Raw genomic sequence first — 20,539 nt, 5'->3', positions numbered from 1 at the left:
ATTTCTCAACTGAGAAACTCATTTTATGGGGGGAAAATGAGGCTATTAGCTGTGAACATGGCCCCCTCCCACCTCTGCTGGTGGTGCCTTCTGCCCCTCTCTACTGCCTCTGCCTGATGATGGCCTTACTCCTTACCCAGGCCTCTACTTGAGCCACCATCTCTTCTTGCCTCTCCCATAATCCTCATTTGGTTCTTCCATCCCTGCTATCTCTTCTGCCCTTTGTGGCCCAATCCTCATACTTTATCCAGGAGGAACCTGAGGTCTACAGATGTAAAGCCACTGACCCAGGGTCACAGAGGCTGAAACTTGAACTCAGGTCCCTCCGTGTAGTACTCTAATGGAGCCAGCTGTTTCCTCCTTAAAAGCCCTGCTCAAAAACTGCCCAGTACATAGAAGGGGTGACCTTGGCCAAGTCCCTTCAGCTCTGCTCCAAGAAGATTACCTAGAGAGCCACTTCTTCAGAAATTCTGGGCCTGCCAGGGGTCCATGGGACCTGTCCCAAGCCAAGGCTCTGAGGGGGCAGGATGGAGTCAGGGAGCCAATTTGGCCTCAGATGGGCAGAAAGGTGAGACAAGTGCCAGCTTGTGCATGAAGTCTGAACTTGACTGGAGATAACCAGGATTCACAGGATAGGAGGACTTAAGTGGAAAATGGGATCATGAACAAGAAGAAAATGGGCTGGGGTGGGGGGTGGATGGCTCTGTAGCAGATGCCACCTGGGGTCAGGGGGAAGTGGGGAGAGGCTGTCTGAGGGCTTCCCCTGCTGAGGTTTGGGGATTTGATGGTGTGCCTGGGCCATCTTCTCAAACTAAGGGAATTTGGTGGGTGACCCTGGGCTCAGGGAAGATTGTTTTTTTCTTTAAGGTAGTTGAGTTGGTTCTCAAATATATGTATAAGCCAGTGGGGAGGGGGGAGAGAACATGAACCATGGATGGAAAAAAATTTAAAAATCAAAAATCAAATCCAATCAAAAGGCTCCTGGGGGAAGAGTTGCTTGGTTAGATCCCCACCCCCACCCCCACCCCCACTACTAGGAATCCAAGCAATAGAGGGCTGCGAGGAGGTGATTATCAGCTCAGGGCCATCCCCTCTCTCTAACCTCACTTTTCTCTAGATATCATTTTCTATCCTTATAAAATAAGAGCAATAATAGTTATACTGCAATTCTGCAGTCTACCTCACAAGGATTTTGTGATGTTCAAAGATTAAAAACTTTGTCCAAATAGAAGTAAGGCCTTACCCAAGGAAAGGCAGCTTGGATTTAGAAAAACATGGGTTCTAATCTCACCTTAGGGCTCACTAGCTCTAGATCACTGCAGTCCTCTGGGCCTCGAGCTTCATCTACAAAATAAGGACCTACCTCCCAGGTTTGCTGTGGAGAGATTTGTAGATGTGGGCAAATAACATTTGTAAGATTATGAATGAGCCCCCGTGTCCAGAAAGGTCTGGTTCCCACAGCAGAATAAGCTTTTAGAACTGTGCTGAAGATGTGGCTGGCGTGCCCTGGTGTGCCCAAGGGAGCTGCTCCCCTCCCCCTCTCCACCGGAGCCTGGGCACTCCTTTCACTTACCCCACCTCCTTGCCCGGCAGCCCAATGTAAGCACTTCCTGAGCTCTGGGGTGCTGTTTGGGCACACAATCTCTAAAAGGCTCACCAACGCTGTACTAGAGGATCTGAGGCACCATGTCCCAGGGCTGGTAGGGGGGATAGCGTTCTGAACTTGGTTTGAACTTGGTTTTGAACTTGGATCTACCAGAGGACCCCCAACCCCCACCCCAAACACCTGCAAAGTATAAGGGTGAAAAAGGAGTTTTATGGGTTCAATATAAGGGTAGGAGAAGGCTGGGGAGAAGAGCTTCCAGAAAGTCCCCAGGTCAGGCTCTGCCTCAGGTTTCCCAGTCCCTGGACTGCCTCTGCTTTCCTTCCATGTTGTGGGTTCTTATCTCCCACCACTTGCACTCAGGCAAGATTAAAGTTCCTCCACCAAAGGGATTCGAACCTAGGTCCTCTGGAGTCCAGGCCTGGCAGTCTCTCCAGTGCACTCCCAATCTGCCCTATAAACTAGGCTTTAAATAGAAACCCAGAGGTTCCTCTGAGCCTTCCACCCCTCCTCCCAGGGCACCCCTGCTATGCTGGCTTTTGCTTCTGAAGTTACCCAGATTCTCTTCCCAAATGTCTTCCCTCTGGCAGAAATGAGCTTCCCAAGGGACCAATTGGTCAGTCCACAGCAGGTTCTGTGACGCCAGAGGACGCATCTCTCCTGAATCCCCTTGTTCTACATGTCTAATGCATGTTTGTCTCCTCTGCCAGCAGGTGCGCCTCAGCGGCTCAGTAAGGAAATCCCCTCCCCCCCTCCCAAGGCCTTGTCCGAGGCCTAGCTTGGACACAGCACACGTGTGTACGTTTCTGGGTGACTTTATTCTTATATACATGACTTTTAGACAGAAGGCAAGGGAACAGTGCGGGGGAGTACACAGACACTGTCACGGTCATGCCCCTAAACAAGTTCCAGGGAAAACTAAAGATATGCAGAAAAAGGCCAGAAGACACGTCAGAACGCCACTGCATAGGAGGCGGGACGGGCAGTTTTCTTCTTCGGCAACAGAGCCTGATTGTCCTTCTCCTTCTGGGAAGAGCAGGGACGGATGGGGAGGCTCTTACCAAGCGAGTGGCGCTCTTCTAACGTAAAATCAGACCATGCGGCAGACAAAGCAAAGTGTTTGGGCCTGGGGGGCCCGGCCCTCCCTGGTCCATTCCCACTCAGCAGACCCGGGGGGTGGCCTGACATAGTCCCTGGTTCACGACCACCCCAGCCCAGGTCCCAGGCTCCAAAAGCCCGGCCTTCCATTTTTTTGCAAGTGGCTAGTGCTCATTGGCCCCACGTAAATACTATACAGAGATTTTGAACAAAAACACCCAAGTGCTGGGCTCCTTTGCCATCCCTCTCTTTGGTCCAGTGTTGGGATCCCACAGCCCCTCCCCCAAGGCCGGCCGGGATGGACAGCAGGACGAAGGATGGCAAAGGGCCCCTCTGCGGCAACGCGCCCAAGCCCAGGCCCTGCGGGTGGCCTCAGCACGATGATGGCCTCTTTCTCTTGAAGTTTTGGCAAAGGAGCGTCCTGGTACGCTCTACAAACTTGACAGTTGGCTTTTACTAGTCACTTCTGGACCTTCCCCATGCACAAAGGCCTGGGCACGTGGCCTAAGAATGTCCTTGGAAATCTAAGTGTGCTCCCTGCTCTAAGGCTGGCCTTGTAACCTGCCATGGTCCCGGCCACGGGGCCCAGCCCAGGAACACCGGGCCCAGAAACACTGGTCAAGGGGGCGCGATGGCCTGGTCTTCCCGTCCAAGGGCCCAGAAACACTGATTGCTCCAGCCGGGCACTGAACGGGCTGGAAAGCTAGAGCAGGCTCGAGAGGGCCGTCGGTCGTCTGCTCTAAAGGCACCGTCTCCACCGGCCGGGGCGCCGTCCTGCCCTGGGGGATCACCCGGTGAAGCCGGCAATGGCATTGGAACGTCCAGGTCCATTCGGGCCGAGGGCTAGCCCAGAGGCCAAGGTCTAGAGGCCGGCCTGCCTCCGAGGGCTCTGGGGCCAAATTAAGATGGAGTGGTGGAGGCTAAAGAGAGAGCGTGTGTGTGTGTGTCACGGGCTCCCCGTGCACACTGCAGCCGGGAGACAAAGGGAAGGTGGTTTACATGCTGAGCTCCCTACAGGAAAGGAGGGTTAACGAGATCACACACCATTCTTTCTCGCTCACGCAATGCTTCTGGAGCCGGGAGCAGCTTGTCCTCAGGAAGCTGCCTCCAGCCTGGCCTGGCCGCTCTCCGGGGATCAGGACTGGCTCAAAATCTCCCTGCAGTGGATCCCAGTCTTGGGCTTCAGAGGGGGCAGAGCCAACAGCCTGCAGCATGCTGTCCTGGCCCCTCCCACGACACTACGAGAGGCATGGGTTGGGCCAAGCATGGGTTGGGCCAAGCATGGGTTGGGCCAAGCGTCCAAAGCTCGGAGCTGAGCAAACCACCCCTGAAGCCTCTTTGCCTTCGCTCCAGCTGCATCCCTGGTACTAGGCTCACCACTGAGTCCCGGCTAAGACAATGACCAACAGGAAGACACCAGGACTCGGGACTTCCTACAATTTAATCCACTTCCTCCAGAAACCTCAGCATCTACAGAGCTCAACTCGGAGGGAAGAATCCCAGTTAGGAGCTACTTGAGAAGGGAGTACGGAGGAGATTAACAAAGGGGTGCACGGGGCAGCGTGGTACCTAGGGGCAGGCCTGGGAACTGGTCCAGCTGGAGCCACGAGACTCCTCCAAGGCCCCTCTCAACACCCTCCCTTTTCTCAAAATTCAGCAGGCTCCAAAGAAGAAGCCAGAAACTCCCATGGTCTCTGGGTCTGCAGCTTGAGCTGCTCACTTCCAGAGCTTGGGTTTCTAAATAGGTTGGGTCTTGGTTTTATTGGGGAGTCCTGCAGCTCCTGATCAAGCCCCATCGAACAGGAGGTGCAGGCCAATGACGCCTTAGAGGCTCTGGGGCTCCTAGAAGAGCATCAAGAAGCAATATGGCAGCCAAGGCTAGAGAAGCTTGATATTTAGGGGCCTTCTTTCCCTGCCCCAACAAACTCCGGCCCCCATGTCTAGGCTCAGCTAACCACAAAGCTCCTGGCTCTAAGCAGCCCTGGTCAGGATCCGCACTCCACTCCCTCCCCACCCACCTCCCAAGGCCCCCAAATAACCTGTTGAGTAGGAGAGTATAGGAATAAAATTCACTCCCCTAATCTTGAGGAAACATTTCTCATGTGGTTGGAGTTTGGGTGCATGCTACGGGGTGGCAGGAAATGATGTTGGGGTCCAACCAGGGATACCAAGGAGGGCCGGAGGAAGCCAAATCCTTGCCGAGGCTGGCCTGTGCCAAGTCCCCGTGTCCCACGCTCACCAGGCCAACTCACAAACCTGTAACTTCCCCATTCCATGTCAAATGACTTCAGTCTCTTGTGGCTCGAGATTAAAAAGCAAGAAGCAGCAGCAGCAAATAGCCCGGGGTGGAGAGGACACACACACACACACACACACCCCCTCCTCTCTCTCACACTCACGTTCTCTCTCATTGGGTCCTCAGGCACCAGAGAAACCTTCCAGCAGGCCATCCCCCGCCCCATAGGGAGGGAGGTCTGGTGGCCTCCAGAGCCCCTCAGGAATAAGTGACATGCAAGAGGCTGGGGTCTCAAGTGCCTGACTGAAAAGCCTGCCCTTCAGTGAGGCTCCCGCTCTCAAGTGCTCCCCCAGGTGGAAGCGTCAAGTGAGACAATCCAAGGACAAGTGGAGTCTGAAAGGCCTGGTGGTCCCTGGCCCCGCCTAAAGCCTCCTTTTGGCCACAAACCAGGCAGAAGCCTGTGAACTAACAAGGTCAGAGCAGCTGATGGTCTCAGTGAGGCCAAAACATGCCGAGATCCTCTTCCTAAGCCAGCCTGGACAAAGCTGTCAGAGCCACGTGGTTAATAAAATGGCTGAGCGTGTCTTCTGCTTTTTCCTCTCTCCTTCACTTTTATATATATACATATATATATATATATATTCCAGGCTACAGCTAAATCATTTCTTTTAGTTTACACCAAAGAGAAATATAACCCTTTAAAACCAAAGTCTGTCTTGTCTGCCCTCTGTGGTGAGTTCAGTGGGTGGTCCCTGCCTGTGGGTCGAGAGGAAAGGGCTCTGGGAAACGGCTGACACGGGAGCCCAGCGCAGGACACTACTGGTTTTCCTCTCGCATCTGCTCCATGATGGTTATGAGGCTGTCTAGGCCGAGCATGTAGCCCTTGTCGGGCCCATCGTGCACAGTAGGGTCATCCCGAAAACCCTTGAACGTGCTGTGTGCAAAGTCTATCATGCGGACGTCCACCTTGGGTGTAGCAGAGGGGGACGTCTCGGGGCTGGTGCTGGGGCTGGTGCTGTCAGGCACCGACTCAGGGAGCCCCGAGTCCACGTTCTTCGAGCACGTGTCTGCCCGGCGCTCTAGGAACATCTCGGCCCTGCACTCCTTCCCGTCATAAATGATGAGGAGGGAGCTGGAGTAAAACCGATAAGAGGCCTGCCTCCCCAGCACAGACTTCAAACCCCGAAGTTTGCTCAAGATGGGTTCAAAGAGATCTCTGCGGAGGTCCAGGCCATTGTGGAGATACTGGTAGAGAGCATTGCGGAAGCCTTCGATCGAGAGCCCGCGGCCATAATATTTATTTCTGCATAAATAATGCCCTGTGTCCAGCTGAAAAACCTGAAAGACCAGGAAAGAGTTATCAGTACTTCAGTCACTTCTATGGCTTCCTTTGGAAGGGTCTGTCGACAGGGCGGGCTTTTCCTAGAGCCTGTCAGCCATGAAGAGCCTGGGAGGTCCGATTCACATAGGAAAGAGCCTGCATCTATTCCTCAGGCTAAGGGTCTGTACTCTACTCCCCAATTCCCCGTGTGCTGCACCCCACTGTTACTAGAGGCTCAGCTGATTTCTGGGAACCAGAAGGACCTCCTTAGTTCAGGAGAAACCACAAGAGAGGAGCGGGGTCCTGGAGACCCTCAACTCCTTCCACTTGCTAAGTCCTGAGGGCTACAGGAAATACCCCTTACTGAGTTCCGGGCTTCAGAAGACCCAACAGCCATAGTCCCTGTGAGCCTCAGAGAGCCACTGTCCAGATACCTAGGTCTTGGGCTGCAAAGTAAAAATATGAAGGCTGGATAGCTCACCTTCTGCAGGCATAAATAGGGCAGGAAACGGTCAGGGAGCACCCTGTGGTGGAAATTCCCTCGCAGAGATGACTCTGTGACCGTCACACTCCTGAAGGCCTGGCCTGCACAGGACCCAAAGTGGGAAGGGGCGGGTTGAGGGTGGCTCACAGGTATCCCCTGGAGCCGTCACCTTTGGCACTCGGGCCACCAGAGGGATCCCTGACACTACCACAGCCCCTCTCGGGACCGAGGGGTCTGCCGCTCATCCCCGGCAGCAGCCCCGCCGGCCACGCCGGGGCCTGTACCTGCATTCCACAGACTCGGACCCCCAGGGTAGCCGAGGTGCTCTGCTCGCATTTCTTCATCTGCCGGGCGGCCTTCTCCTCAGAGGCATCATCTCCATGCTGTCTGGTCCCCATCTTCAGGTCTAGCACGCAGGGGAACTTGAAGTGATGTACCACATTCTCCAGCAAGAGGAACTCTAGAGGCTCAAGTCAAGGAGACTGTGTGCTTGCCCTCAGGGCAAGGATGGGGACAGGAGTGGGGCTGGGAGGGCTCAAAGAGGCCACCTGACTCTGATGTCCCTCATTTGGGGAACCCCTTCCTTGGAGGCTAACACCACCTTGTCCTTGTCAGTATTCTGTGCACCACAATACATGCTCAATAAATGCCCACTGGGTTGGAATGAATGCCTCTGGTCTCTAAGATTTGGCTATAAAGGGGAAATTCTTATTGTTTAGCATATTCATAATAAAGGCTCTATATAATTTAATAGTCACTAAAATTTTGAGATGAATTCTGTAATAACTGAATGGCGATATCCATTTTAGAGATGAAAGAAGCCTTAGAAATGACCTATTTTTATTAGGTGGGGAATGGAGGAAGATGGCGGGAAGGTAGAAAGACTTGCCTAAGCTCACACAGAAATGGACCTGGCTTCACACCCACATCTCCTCATTCCCAACCCCCTGTGTCTCCCTGCCACCACATGCAGTAAATGCTTGTGCTCATACACACTCAGGCACATACATCCCTTTCCAACCCTGGGATGTTCACATCCTTGTGGCACAAGCATGACCGGTTTGACCAGTGCCCACAGGTGCAAGGTTCTCACTCCCATGTTTCCAAACAAGTCTGGGATCATTGCAGACACCTTTGCTATTGTGTGAATGCAAAACACCTTGCATCCAAATCAAGTGATCCCTAAGAGATGTGGAATATTTACCTCTTTCCTCCCTCCTCTTTTCATCATTGGCGGATATCTAGTCTCCCTTATTAGCAGTGGACCCCGCTAAATTCATTCTCTCTTATGCATTGAAGCAAGAATAAAGAAGAAAATGAACCCTGGCCTTGGGAGTCAGTGATAGCTAAGTTTATGTGCCAGCAATGACACAAGGGAGCTAGTTTTTGTTTCTGAACCTGGTTCCTCAAATAGCCCTTGCACTGCCTGCCTCTCAAAGCACTTTGCTAACCTTATAGCACAGAACAGACAGGGTTTTTTAATTCTGTTTTTATAAAAGCACTAAAAATTAGGTTTAAAATTCTGTTACACTAGCAGTAAAAGGGCAGAAAAAACATGCCAGAGATGCCAGGGTAAGGGAGGGAAAGTGAGAAACAAAAACAAGGGAGAGAAAGCACACTGCTAAAAAACCCTGGAGGGAGAAAGAGAAGAGGGGATTGATGGCCTGGCACTAGAAGCCATGAGTGAAGAGCTCCTTAAGCACATCTCCTCAAAGCCTTCTGGAGGAGCTTGGCTTCTAGGGATGGTGCCTCCCACCCGCCCGCTGGGGAGGATACTGTAGAGCTTCCTATCCTTAGACTCGGAACGCATCCGACTCAGTTGCTGCTTGTGGCAGCGCAGGCTCCAGGGGTTGTAGCTGATTTTTTCTGAGCTCAGGCCGCTGTTCCCATCTAGCATCTGGAAAGGGACGTCCGAGTGGATGTGCAGCTCCACCTTGGGGCTCTTCGGGTCCTGCTGGCTAGGAGAGGAAATGCCACAATAGTCACGGCCTGTGCAGAGCCTGGAGCCTACACACTGACGTCCAGACAGAACCATGTGCCTGAGGTGACCTCGGATGCTGTCAGCCCAGCCTGGCCCCAGCCACACATCTTGGCTGGCAGCTGCTCTTCCACCCTTCCTAAAGGCTGCCCTAACTCATGATAAAAGATCAGACATGAAGGGCACCCGGCAGCTCCCACCACCCAGGGCAGCTCTGTTGTAATGAGAACTGAAAGCGGCCTTCAGGGCCTCCCTCTTCCCTCTCCTGCCTTTCAGGATACAACCTAGAGGATTTCCCAAGGACTCCATTTCAAAGAGCGGTACTCCAGTAGCTGGGCATCATCTTTCTGAATTAAGCTCCATTTTCCTAGCACATCACTATAGTGTCAGATACAGGGAACAGCAGAGAGAATGCCAACAGCTGCCCCTTGTTTTCCTGATGGCACCACTCCAGCAGCCCAGGCCCCCCCCCCTCCCTCTCCCATCCTGTTACCTCTCTGAGCTCTCAGGGATCAGCCCTGACCGTTCATCCTTGTGTTCGCTGCCACTCCCTGAGCGGTGAAGGCTTCGGCGAGAATGCTTGCGTCGGGGCTGCTCCCGCTCTGGGGGGTCGTCCTGCTCCAGAGCCTCACTTTCCACATATGGGTAGGCCACGAGGTTAATGTAGCCATCGCTGTCCCCCTCAAAGCAGACTGACACAACTCCTATAGGAAGAAAGCAATACGGCTGCCAGTCAGAGGAATAAGGACTTAAGACTACATCTCCCTTGATGTAAACAAGTTACTCTCTTTGAGGAGCTTACAAGAGAATTAAGGAAATGAACTGTGGGTGTTTTTGAGTTGCTTGGCCCTTTAGCCTCCCTAAAACTCATACCATACCTGGTACCTTAAATAACAAATACCATCAAGGCCAACATGAAGGAAGGAAAAGGCCTGATGGAAGTCTAGTAGTATCCTTCCCAATGCAAAAACTTCTTGAAGTCTAGCTCAAACCACAGTGAAAGCTATTAACTCTTTTTTGATTCTCTCCTTTCTCACCTTGTTTTTTCCCTTTTAATTTATTCTTTACTCTTGCTCAGCCATAAAGTATCATGCAAGCGTGACTGTCTTTGAACTATGGACATAAGTAAGTCTATCATTCTAGTCTAGACCTAAATTTGGAGAGGGGTTCTCTTTCTCCCTTTCTTCTAATGCCAGCAAGGAATATTTTAGAGGGAGATGATACTTTCCAAGCTAAGATTTAGCATCTTAGTTATATACATGGGCAAGTTTCTGACTCGGCTCTTTCCCTCATTTATGGGATTCTTCTATCACAGGACCATGAGCATCTTCTATAGGCTAAAAGACTTTACAATTTTGGTGTATTTTTCTAATCCTTTTGGTTTTTTTCTATGTTAATGTCTCTCCCACAGCTGATAGCCTATTATAGCCATTCTATTAACAAGTTCTGCACATAGTGTCTCCTGGATCTTTACCAAAGGAGCTAAGACTATAAAAATCCCAGTTCAAAGAGAAGAATGAAAAGTAATGAGTCTTGGATACCTAACTGACACTTGGAGGCTGGCTGATCCTTTCTTAAAACCTCTTCTGGGTCAGGAATTCTCTTTTATGCTACAGGAAGAAAAGATTCCAGTCTCTGGATTTAGGGCTGGAAAGGACCTTAGAGATCATTTAATCCAACATCACTTTATGAGGGTGGGAGTGGTGGGGGTGGTCTTGGAGTCAAAATTAACTCTTTAAGCCTTCTTGAGTCAAAGAAAAAAGAGACTGTCTTCAGTTGTTTTTATAGTGAGGATCAAAATGTAAAAAGTCCCTAATTTCTATTACCAATTCCATTGCAGGACATAGCAGTGACACAGCTGTTTTTAAACTATCCTTCTCTTAATTTGTGAATAAGATTTGGCTCTATATGCTCAGAAAGCATTTTTCTGAACTCTTTTCCATAGGTGGGCAGAAAAAGTCAGCTGGAAGCTGAAGAATCTATTTGAAATAGCCTGAAGCAATAATCTTCGAGTGTCTTCAACTGCAATGTTCTGTGGCAAATTTTCCCAGATCCACCCATAGCAATAATTTCCAAGATCCCCACCAATCAAGGATAGTAAAGGCCCCAGTATGTGGAGCAGATGAATCTACAACTTCTCCATCAGATTCAAGAAAGAACCAGAAATCTGGAGAGCAGGCCTGCATGCATAGATGTATATACATTGTCTGTCTGTCAAAAGGAGCAGGTGGAGAAAGTTTCAATGTCCCATTCATTACCAATTCAAAAATTCCATATCAAACATATCCCTTCGCCTCAGGTAGGTAGGGAAGAGAAAAGGCACATTCACTAATATTTGGCTTAGGCACAATTTTCTGGGCAAGTACGTTTTTGTGAGATTGATGTAAACACAGGACAGGTTCTGTTACTTATTCATTTCAGTTATCCCCAACTCTCCATGACCCATTTGGAGTTTTCTTGGCAAAGATACTGGACTGGTTTACCATTTCCTTCTCCAGCTCATTTTACAGATGAGGAACAAAGGCAAACAGAGTGAAGTGACTTGCCAAGGGTCACACAGCTAGTTAAGCGTCTGTGACTAGACTTGTGCTTAGGTTTTATTGACTTCAGACCAGGTACTCTATCCACTACACCATCTAGCTGCCCTAGGTTTTATTATATCACCTCTCAAACTTCTATCACCGATAACTCCAAAGTTTATTTTATTTTAATGGAAGACACTAAATGTCATTTAAAAATCGTTATTTTCTATGCCAAAATAATAGTAGTGCATCTGCTTTTCTTCTGCTGGGGGAATGAGAAGAGCTGAAGGAAAAACAAAAACAAGTCAGGCCCGAAGCTCTTTAATTAGGAAGGGCTTGGGTCTGGAACAAAAGTCTATGGTAATACAAGTGGGAAGTCTACATGCTCTTGCCCTATTTCTCAGGGCTACAACAGCTTGTCAGAAGCACTTGAGCTAATTCTGAGGGGCCTTTAGCATCACCCAAGAAGCCTGGGAACATCCAAGAGAACTGGAGCAGCACAAGGTCATCATCTAGCCATAGAAGGGACCCTGAGGTGTCTTATCTGGGGCACGCTTGCTCAAGTTACAGACAGGAAAGTTGAGGCCCAAGAGAGTTTAGTAACATAGTCATACAGGTAGTTAGCAGCAGAACCGGAATCTAAGCCCCAGTTCTGCACTCTTTCTATTGTCTGGTACTGCTCTCCCTCCTTAGCCTCAACCACCACCCTTTTACACCCCCCAACTCTTACAGTTAGAAGAGAGGAAAAAATAAGGCACCACAACCACCACCTAATCCAAGATCTTAGGTAGGAGAGGGTGTGGAGTCAGGCTGTAGCTAGGCTCACACCTTACCTCACAGGATGCTGAAAGGATCATAAGAGGAATGGGGCACTAAGTGCTCTGTACCCACCTAGAGGTCAGCATGCCATCAGCTCATATTTCCAGCCATATCAGTGTATACACTATTTTAGCTTATGGGTCAGACAGAACCATGTCTGCCTCTACTCACCAAGCCACTGCAAATCAAAGAGGGGAGGGGAGTTGTCAAAGGTCTTGCTACCTGTGTGACTTCAGACAAGTCCTGTAACCTTGCTAGGCTTCAGATTTCTCATTTGTAAAATGAGGGGCTGAGACTAGGTGAACTCTAAACCCATCTCTGTTTTTATAGGTCAAATGGAACTCATTTTAGGAGAAAGCACCTGAGAACTCCTGAGTTATTTTGCTAGAATCAATACCACAATGGGCATTTTTTTCCATGAGAGGCTTACTATTAGTACAATTAAGTACAATTAGGAAAAAGTGGTTGAGCTGTTCTGGAATGAAAACCACTACTGTTACTTCTAGGAAAAGGAAAATACAATTACAACCGGAGAATATAACTAGAAATACCATCTAAAGATTAATTATGGAAATCTACCAAAACAAACAGCTCTTGCCCACCAGTGGACAGTGAGGTATCACTGAATACAAAATGAATGGTGGGGGCTTACCTTTGTATTCAGGGGTGAACTCCTTCATTTCAGGAGGGAGGGACTCATAGAAACGTTGTTCCCGGGAAATGAGGGGCTTGCACACAGTGTGGTCATCATAGCGCATCATGCTGCTGTGACCGCCCACCTGATGGATGAAAGGCTCCAGGAGGACTCCCCGGTCTCCAGGTTGACTTGCATTCTTGCCATACTTCCCCACTTCCATGGTTTGACAAACACACATTGCGTTGGGGGCCAGTCGCACAATGAGGGCAAAGGGAGTAGCACATGGGCCACAAGGGAAGAGTATGATGGAAGAACCTGGCTAGTTGAAAGCCAATATTTCAAGTCTGCTTGCCTTAATTTTTGCTGTGGGAAAAAAAGGGGGGGAGGGGTTTAAGACAATAAAAAAATCTTTTAAAATGAAGTTAGGAAGAGAAGACATATACATCAAATGTCCCTGAAATTTTAGCCTCTTTTGCATCTAATATACAATAAATTTATTGGACTTTCTTGTTCCTCCTATTTCTTATAAGTTCTTCTCAGCATCCTTTAATAGGATGTTAAGGCTCTTAAAGTGATATACTTCCCCTATACCTATTAACCTTAGGTCTCACGGTTAATATAAAAGAGGACAGTTTAATGTTTATCAAGTATGACTCACTCACTCCTATGCCTATTCCAAGTCATCTTAATTGTAACTTAAAGGAAGAATGTTCAGCTAGACTGAGAAACAGGACTATAAGTCTTAAGTAGAATTTACCAGTTTTCCAAACCTCTTACCATGGACCAGCAGTATGTTGGGATGGGGGGGATGGAGGGGGAGGAAGAAACTCTGGTTTCAGATTTCTTTCTAGATTTGCCTCACCTAAACTTATGGCTACTAATTTATGACCATTCTTCCAATCATACAACAAAATCTGCTCTTCTGATCATTGTGAGACTGGGTAAATTCTCCAGGTTCTTTATGCTATGACTGCTCCACTACAAAAACCTAACACTTTGACTTCAGGGAGATAAGGAAAAACTAATGACATAAAGACATTTGACAGTGCCATGACTTTTTGGAGGAAAGGAGTTACAAATGAAATCCTGCATGTAACTGATTCATAATATCTTTCATATTTATACACTTCTTCCTAACTCCCTCATTAATTACCCGAGTTCCCACTACTCTTGCCACAAAGAAATTAGTCCCTCCCCAGAGCAACTTGGTTACAAAATTTTGAATTACTCCCCACCTGTCCTACTAATGCCTCTCAGGCAAATGTTTCTCCACTTTCTCTATGGGATCCAAAAAAAAATTACTGAATAAAAGAGACATTCTCTTTAAATAATATTCTCTCCCTCCCAATTTTCCCTGAGGATGCCTAGTAAAAGAGGCAGTTTGATGATATAGTAAAAAGAACTTTGGAATCAAAATACTTGGATTCAAGAGTTCCAGCTATTTGGAGTTCCACTCAATTTTGGAAGGCTCCAATTTCTTCATCTGCTACATGCAAATAATATTTAAACACTTTGCAAAGAGTTGTTGCAAGCAAAATGATTTGTAACCCTAAACTTGCTAAAGAAATTAATTTGTCATCATCAGTAATAGTAAAGGTTGGGTTTTAGACTTTCATTTAATAAAAATGAAATAAGTTATGAATTCTCAAGAAATGGAAGAAAGGATGAAAGACTTAATAGGAATCATGAATGGAATACAGCAATTGAAGGGTACAGCTTCTTTGAAAGAAAAGATCTGTTTGTTACCAGGGACAGCACTAGAATAAGAAGTATAAAAGTATAAAAGGAAGGCACATTTCATACAAGGGATCTGTGCAATATTCTGTAGGTCTTCCTCCATTTCCCCTGATATCACAAAGGTATCTACACATCATCCTTCCCCCTTACCATCTGACCAATCTATCTTCTCTCCTCATCATACTTTCTTTCAAGTTCCTCATGTTGCACCCTGAACATACCTCTCTATTGATAGATCATGGAACCAAAACCACTCTTCCCCCAATCCCTACCAAAACTATGAGCCACCCCCTTCCCAGCATCTGTCCCAGAAAAACCTGACAGAACACCAGGACTTTTCAATCAGGTCTGGACAAATGATCTCCTGCATGACTGATGATCAACCTGGGAATTTCCCCCCACCCTAGAGCCGAGGTTCCACATTCCCTCTTAGGGACATCCAATGAGGTTAGTCCAGGTAACTCACCTAAACCAACAGAAGCAATCCAGGTTACGTCACCCCTGCCAACCCATCTCCACTTAGGTGGAGACTCAACAGTCATCTCTTTTGGTGCTTGTCTCCCCACCACTTCCCCCTACCACGTCCCCCCACCCACAAGGAGTCTCCACTGCCACCTCTTCCTAGTGTGGGGCCTCTCTCCCGCATTGTTCCTTCTCCTTTCCTCCAAGAAAGCTTCGCTATACTACCACCTCACTCTTGTCTCATTAGTCTCTCAGTCAGATTCCTGCAAGACAGGACTGCATGCATCTCCTGCAGTATTGACAACTGTTATACTTTTTAATTTTTTTGGAGGCTGTTCTATTTCATGTTATGCTGCTATACAACAAGACTAGTAGATTCTGATATTTTAAAATAGGTCTTTGTTTTCATGGTAAGCTTGGGATTATGAAAGGAGCTTTTCAGTTTCACAAAGGATCCAATTTGCTCTCCTTTTCCTCAATAATTTTAGGTCTAACTTGTTACTCTGTACAATAAAAGCTCAACAGTTGCCCACTGGAATACATGTTGTAATGTCAATAATGGACATCCACTTGGTCTTTGCTGTGAGAATGGTCAGGCCAAATTCTTGAGAGATCACAAATCTCTTCCACAAGGATGTCCTGGAATTTGATGGCACTGGCACAATGTCATACACATACAGGAGTATTTGGAGGACCCTCATATTTCCTGGCTTTTCCTCTTCAACTTGAACTTTATTTGAGATCTCTTCCATCCTAATGGCAAACATTTTTGACACTAAATAGACCTTGTTCTATGTTTTATTATTATAGCTAATATTTTTGACCAAAGGGTCACTGAATATAATTATTTCTGTTGTTTTATCTTTGACTAAGAACTATTTACTCTAAAAAATTAAATGTATTTTTCAAAATCAAGAAACAAGTACAGTACGACTGACCTTACAATCCTTACATCTTCCAGTCCATTATGAAATGGAAAAAATGTGGCCCATTGTCAAATAATGCATTCTTTTTTTAACCCTTACCTTCTGAAAGATTAGTATCAATTCTAAGGCAGAAGAGCAGCAAAGGCTTGGCAACTGGGGTTCAGTGACTCGCCGAGGGTCACACAACTAGGAAATGTCTGAGGCCAGATATGAACCCAGGTCCTCCCAACTCCAGGCCCAGTGCTCCTAGCTGCCCCAATTATTTTGTTGAAAACTTAACTGCTCCTACAATCCTTTTTTGAGGGTTGCCTTTAATTTATGTTTAAATTAGATTAAAGAATCTATACTAATGAGAAGTCAGGCCTACAGACTAAATTACTTGTGCTCTCTCAGCTGCCTTGTATTTCAGTCCCAAGATGCCCTCACAATTGCTATCAGTTCCAGCATAGACCTCCTTTTTCCATATATACTTTCTGGCTCCCTTTCCTTTCTTTGCTTTCTTTAGTACCATTCCTTCCTAAAAAGCACATCTAGGACTTAATATTTAGGTAAAAAGCACACAGAGTAGAAAAATTCCTCTGTAGCTGGTCAGGGATCTCTATTCGCCAAACTTCTTTAAGAGACAATAGTGCCCATAATCCCTTTCAAGAGTCTAAAAAAAAAAGTTTTATATTCTAACCTAATGTTGCCTTTGGGAGACATTTTTTCCTATCTGGCAAGTAAGCCAGCTGTTTGTAAAGCAGTCCCTACACGTAGTAGGAGCAATAAATGCTCGCTTATTGACTATGGCATATTCTGGTCTCATTATTTAGATTTCTTTAAAAATTATTATGGTGAGTGTTAATGTCATTTCTGTTAACCATCTTCCATTTGTCAATTCATTGTTTAAATAGTTCAGGACTGAATTGTTTCAACTATACACTATTTCCCCCCATTCTTCTTTCTTTTTGTGCTTTACTAATTCTAATCTTAGCTTTGATAAAATCAATGGTTGAACTATACACACACAACTGATTCTGGGATAAGTCCATCACTAATGAATCTTTTCCTCTCTATTGAAATACAATCTATTTTTTTCTTCAATGTTCACCATATTCAATGCCTACCAATTATTGAAAGAAGTGTTCATAAAGAAAAGGCACAAAATGTCAGGGTCTAATACAAGCCTAATACAATAAATAATAATTTATTTCACCCCCTTTTCATCCTTTCTTGTCTTTTAGTTTGAAGATATCAAATATCAGGATATATGCTGACTTAATGTGAAAGATTTAATTAAGCTCTTTGTAGACTTCTTTAGTTCTTTACCCTCAACAACCAATGTTGGAATATAAGAAACAATTATTTTCATGATAGTCTTTTTGCAAAAACTTATCAATACTGCAATACTTGATCAAATATATCAGGAAATATGTTTCTTTAAGTCTTTGGGTATATGATAAAATCCTCTCCACACTTGTGAGTCATCCTTTCGTCCTACAACTTCCTTCTTTCTTTTGATTTAGCATTTATGACAAAATGTCAAGATGTAATTTAGTTCCTCCAGCTTTATGCCCACTTTTTGGTTATTAGAAAGAATATCAAGTCAAATTATATGTATATAGAGAGTTGGAAAAGTGTGATTCTTCATACCCTCTGCCCCCATCATTTCAAAAGGAAAAGAGGGCTATATAGAACTAGAAGCTACTTTGTACTTTTGTTTCATGCTAAATAAATAATTTACAAGTATCCAATTTTAAAAGGTAATGTGCCTTCTTGTATTTAAGCACACTGATCTTTGGAAAACAAATGCTGTCTAGTGCCAGGAAAAGCTTTGCAGTATTCTCTGCATGATATAAAACTGCCAGAGCTCATGTTCATGTGTTAACAGTCTTGAAGAACCCAAGGTCCCCTTCAACAACTAAATGAGGTACCAGAGAACTATATAATGTACTGAATTCACCTTCTATGTCAAGGCACTGAGTATTCTTGCCTTTTTCTGTTAATAATTTAAAGAAAAAAACATGTTTATGGATATCTTCTGACTGAGGAATCATTTTAATTTCTCTGATCACATAAACCTTCCCTTGTGGCAAAAACAAACAAACAAACAAAACCCACAACAATTGAGTATAAACATCTCATGCACTTATTGATAATTTATACAACACTCTGGAAGCTGGTAGCAAAGTCAATAAAGCACTTGAAGTCAGGTCTTAAATTCAAATTCTGTCTCAGACACTTACTAGCTATAAGTGTGGGCAAGTCACTCAACCTCCCTCAGCCTTGAGTTTTCTCAACAGTAAAATGTGAATAACAACCTTGAAAACACCTTCCTTGAAAGGTTGTTGTGAGGACCAAATGAGATATTTGTAAAGCATTAGCATAGTGCTTGGCACACAGTAGGTGCTTTTTTAAACATTAGTTATTATTAGCATTATTAGTCCCCAGACTAAGCCATGAGGAAGTACATTTCATTAGTTGTTCTCCAGAATCTTCACTGCTTTATCTTTTTAAATTTCATTAACAGTGTTTTCACATCACTTTTGTTTCTCAATATAGCCCTCCCCCCACAGTGAATCATATTCTATAAAAAAGAAAAGGGGGAAAAAAGCAATTCGGACAAGCACACACACAGACACACAGACACACAGACACAGACACAGACACAGACACACACACACACACACACACACACACACACACACACACAACTGAATCAGACAGCATATACAATGTTCCATACAAGGTCCAACCTCACTGCAAAGAAGTGTATTTTCTTACCAAAGAAGGTGCTGTTACATCATTGGCTTCTTAGAACTTTATTTTTCAGACTCAAGAGTTCCAATTCTTTATAGTGATCTTTTCATTTACAATGTTTTAGCCACTCTGTATTGTTCTTTTGGTCTTGTTTATTTCATTATGAATCAGTTCATACAATCTTCCCATGTTTCTGTGAATCCTTTTTCTTTCTACATAATTGTATTCCATTATATTCATATGACACCGGGTTGGGCCATTCTCCATCAATGGGCACCTATTTTGTTTCCAGTTCTTTGCTACCACAAATAATGCTTCTATTTTGGTATAGAATGAATGGACTTTTACTTCTGCCTTTTTAATTTCCTTGGGATTATTGAGTCAAAGAATTTTTAAGAACCATTTAGTCAATTTTCTTGAACAATTCTAACCTGAAAGTAGTTAGACTCCCCCTGTGCCTTCGCAGCTTTAGTTACTAATTTCATGTCTCTGAAAGTTAAAGAACTAAAAGGGGAAACTGACACTCTGGCTTTAATGTTAACCAACAAAGGAGGCTACAGTATAAATAAAACTTAAAGAGTTCATGACAGATAAAAAGGTATGTTTGACAGGCAAAATTAGAAATGCAGCCCTGAAAACATACCAGAGTTCCCACCACAGCCCTCATCCACGGCTTCAATTACCGGCAGTCATTCCAGGAGAAGTGAGAGGGAGGGAAGTGAGGAAGCTGCCACTGGGCTGGCATATAGTTCAAGGACAAATGGAGGCCAGACCAGGTGGGTAAAGTGGGGCAAAGGTCTTCTCTCTGCCATGGAGGTTCACCTGTAGTCTCTCCATAATTCAGTTCTGCTTTCACTTGGGAGGGTTTTTTTAGGGGGGGAGGGGCCTTGGAGCACTGAGTTGAGAGGCAGGAGTGGGGAGAGAGAATCCAGCACTGAACAGTAAAGTTAGCATAGGTGTTAATCATTAAAGGTGTAAAATGTTGTCTGAGGTTTCAAATATCCCCAGGATGGGTGTCTTGGAATGTACCCCTCTAGGATAAGAAGGGACTATTACTGTACTGATAATAATGTATAATGTTCTTCATTATGACTGTATTTAATACTGGAAACCTCTTACTATGTGTTTAATTTATCAATTAAACTTTATTATATGTATGTATATAAAAGAAAATCATGTTACATATGGGGTTAGCATGTGCTTATTTATGTCTAAGGTTTCAGCCATCCTTAGTAAGTCTTGGAACATGTCCTCTCAAGGATCCAGGGGCCCAACTGTAGTTCAAAAAAGTAAACATAATCCCAAGGCTAGAGAATTTAAAAGGAAAAAATGGCTCACAAGAAATAAAATTAATCACACATTAGTCCAATGTGGCAAAAAAAACACACACAAAAAAAACAGACAACCTTCTATAGAGTGAGCTTCAAATAACTGTCTGGTGAACTTTGATCTAAAAAAGACCCATGTACAAAAAAGGTAGAAAGAGGGACAAATAAACTAGGTCAAATTAATGAGTGCAGTACAAATCTCCAAGTATGTCATGAAAACTAAAAGCTGAAAGTTATACTAAGAAGGCTAGAGAGAAGTCAAAACCTGTAAGAAGCAGTTTAGAAACTGGAGGTGTTTACTTATGATCTAAAAGATGGAACAGACTTATTCTACATAGACCTAGAGAGTAAAACAAGGATTAGCACTTGAAAATTACAAGGGGGTACAATACAAAATCAAAATCAAGTAAAACCAGAGCTTTCCAGAAATGATATATTAGTAAGTACCTCATTACTAAAAGGATTCAAAGCGGAAGCTATATAATTGTGAGAAATTTCCTGCAAAGTATATAAGACTGAATTAAATGACCTCTTAGATCACACTCAATGTTAAAATTCTATGAAAGGAATTACCAAAGGTCATTTTTTTCCTTCAAGATTCAGCAGAGGATGGAACTGGATTACAGTTTGAACAGAAAGGCTGATTTTC

At 45.3% G+C, this 20,539-nt stretch overlaps 1 protein-coding gene across 1 annotated transcript; it reads right to left on the bottom strand.

Annotated features, from left to right (window-relative positions):
* Positions 1–2,402: 2,402 nt before the first annotated feature.
* Positions 2,403–18,640, bottom strand: IP6K1 (inositol hexakisphosphate kinase 1). Its single transcript, XM_044677604.1, has 6 exons — positions 18,587–18,640; positions 12,714–13,061; positions 9,214–9,424; positions 8,519–8,700; positions 7,027–7,202; positions 2,403–6,275 (listed from the first exon to the last, which is right to left on the bottom strand). Exons 2-6 carry the CDS (start codon positions 12,934–12,936, stop codon positions 5,754–5,756), a joined length of 1,314 nt encoding a protein of 437 aa, XP_044533539.1. The 5' UTR covers positions 12,937–13,061; positions 18,587–18,640; the 3' UTR covers positions 2,403–5,753.
* Positions 18,641–20,539: the final 1,899 nt, after the last annotated feature.

This window comes from Gracilinanus agilis, chromosome 1, assembly GCF_016433145.1.
Source record: "Gracilinanus agilis isolate LMUSP501 chromosome 1, AgileGrace, whole genome shotgun sequence".
NCBI lineage: Eukaryota > Metazoa > Chordata > Mammalia > Didelphimorphia > Didelphidae > Gracilinanus > Gracilinanus agilis.
Note: the sequence above shows the minus strand (reverse complement) of the source record. Positions and strands in the feature narration are given on the sequence as shown.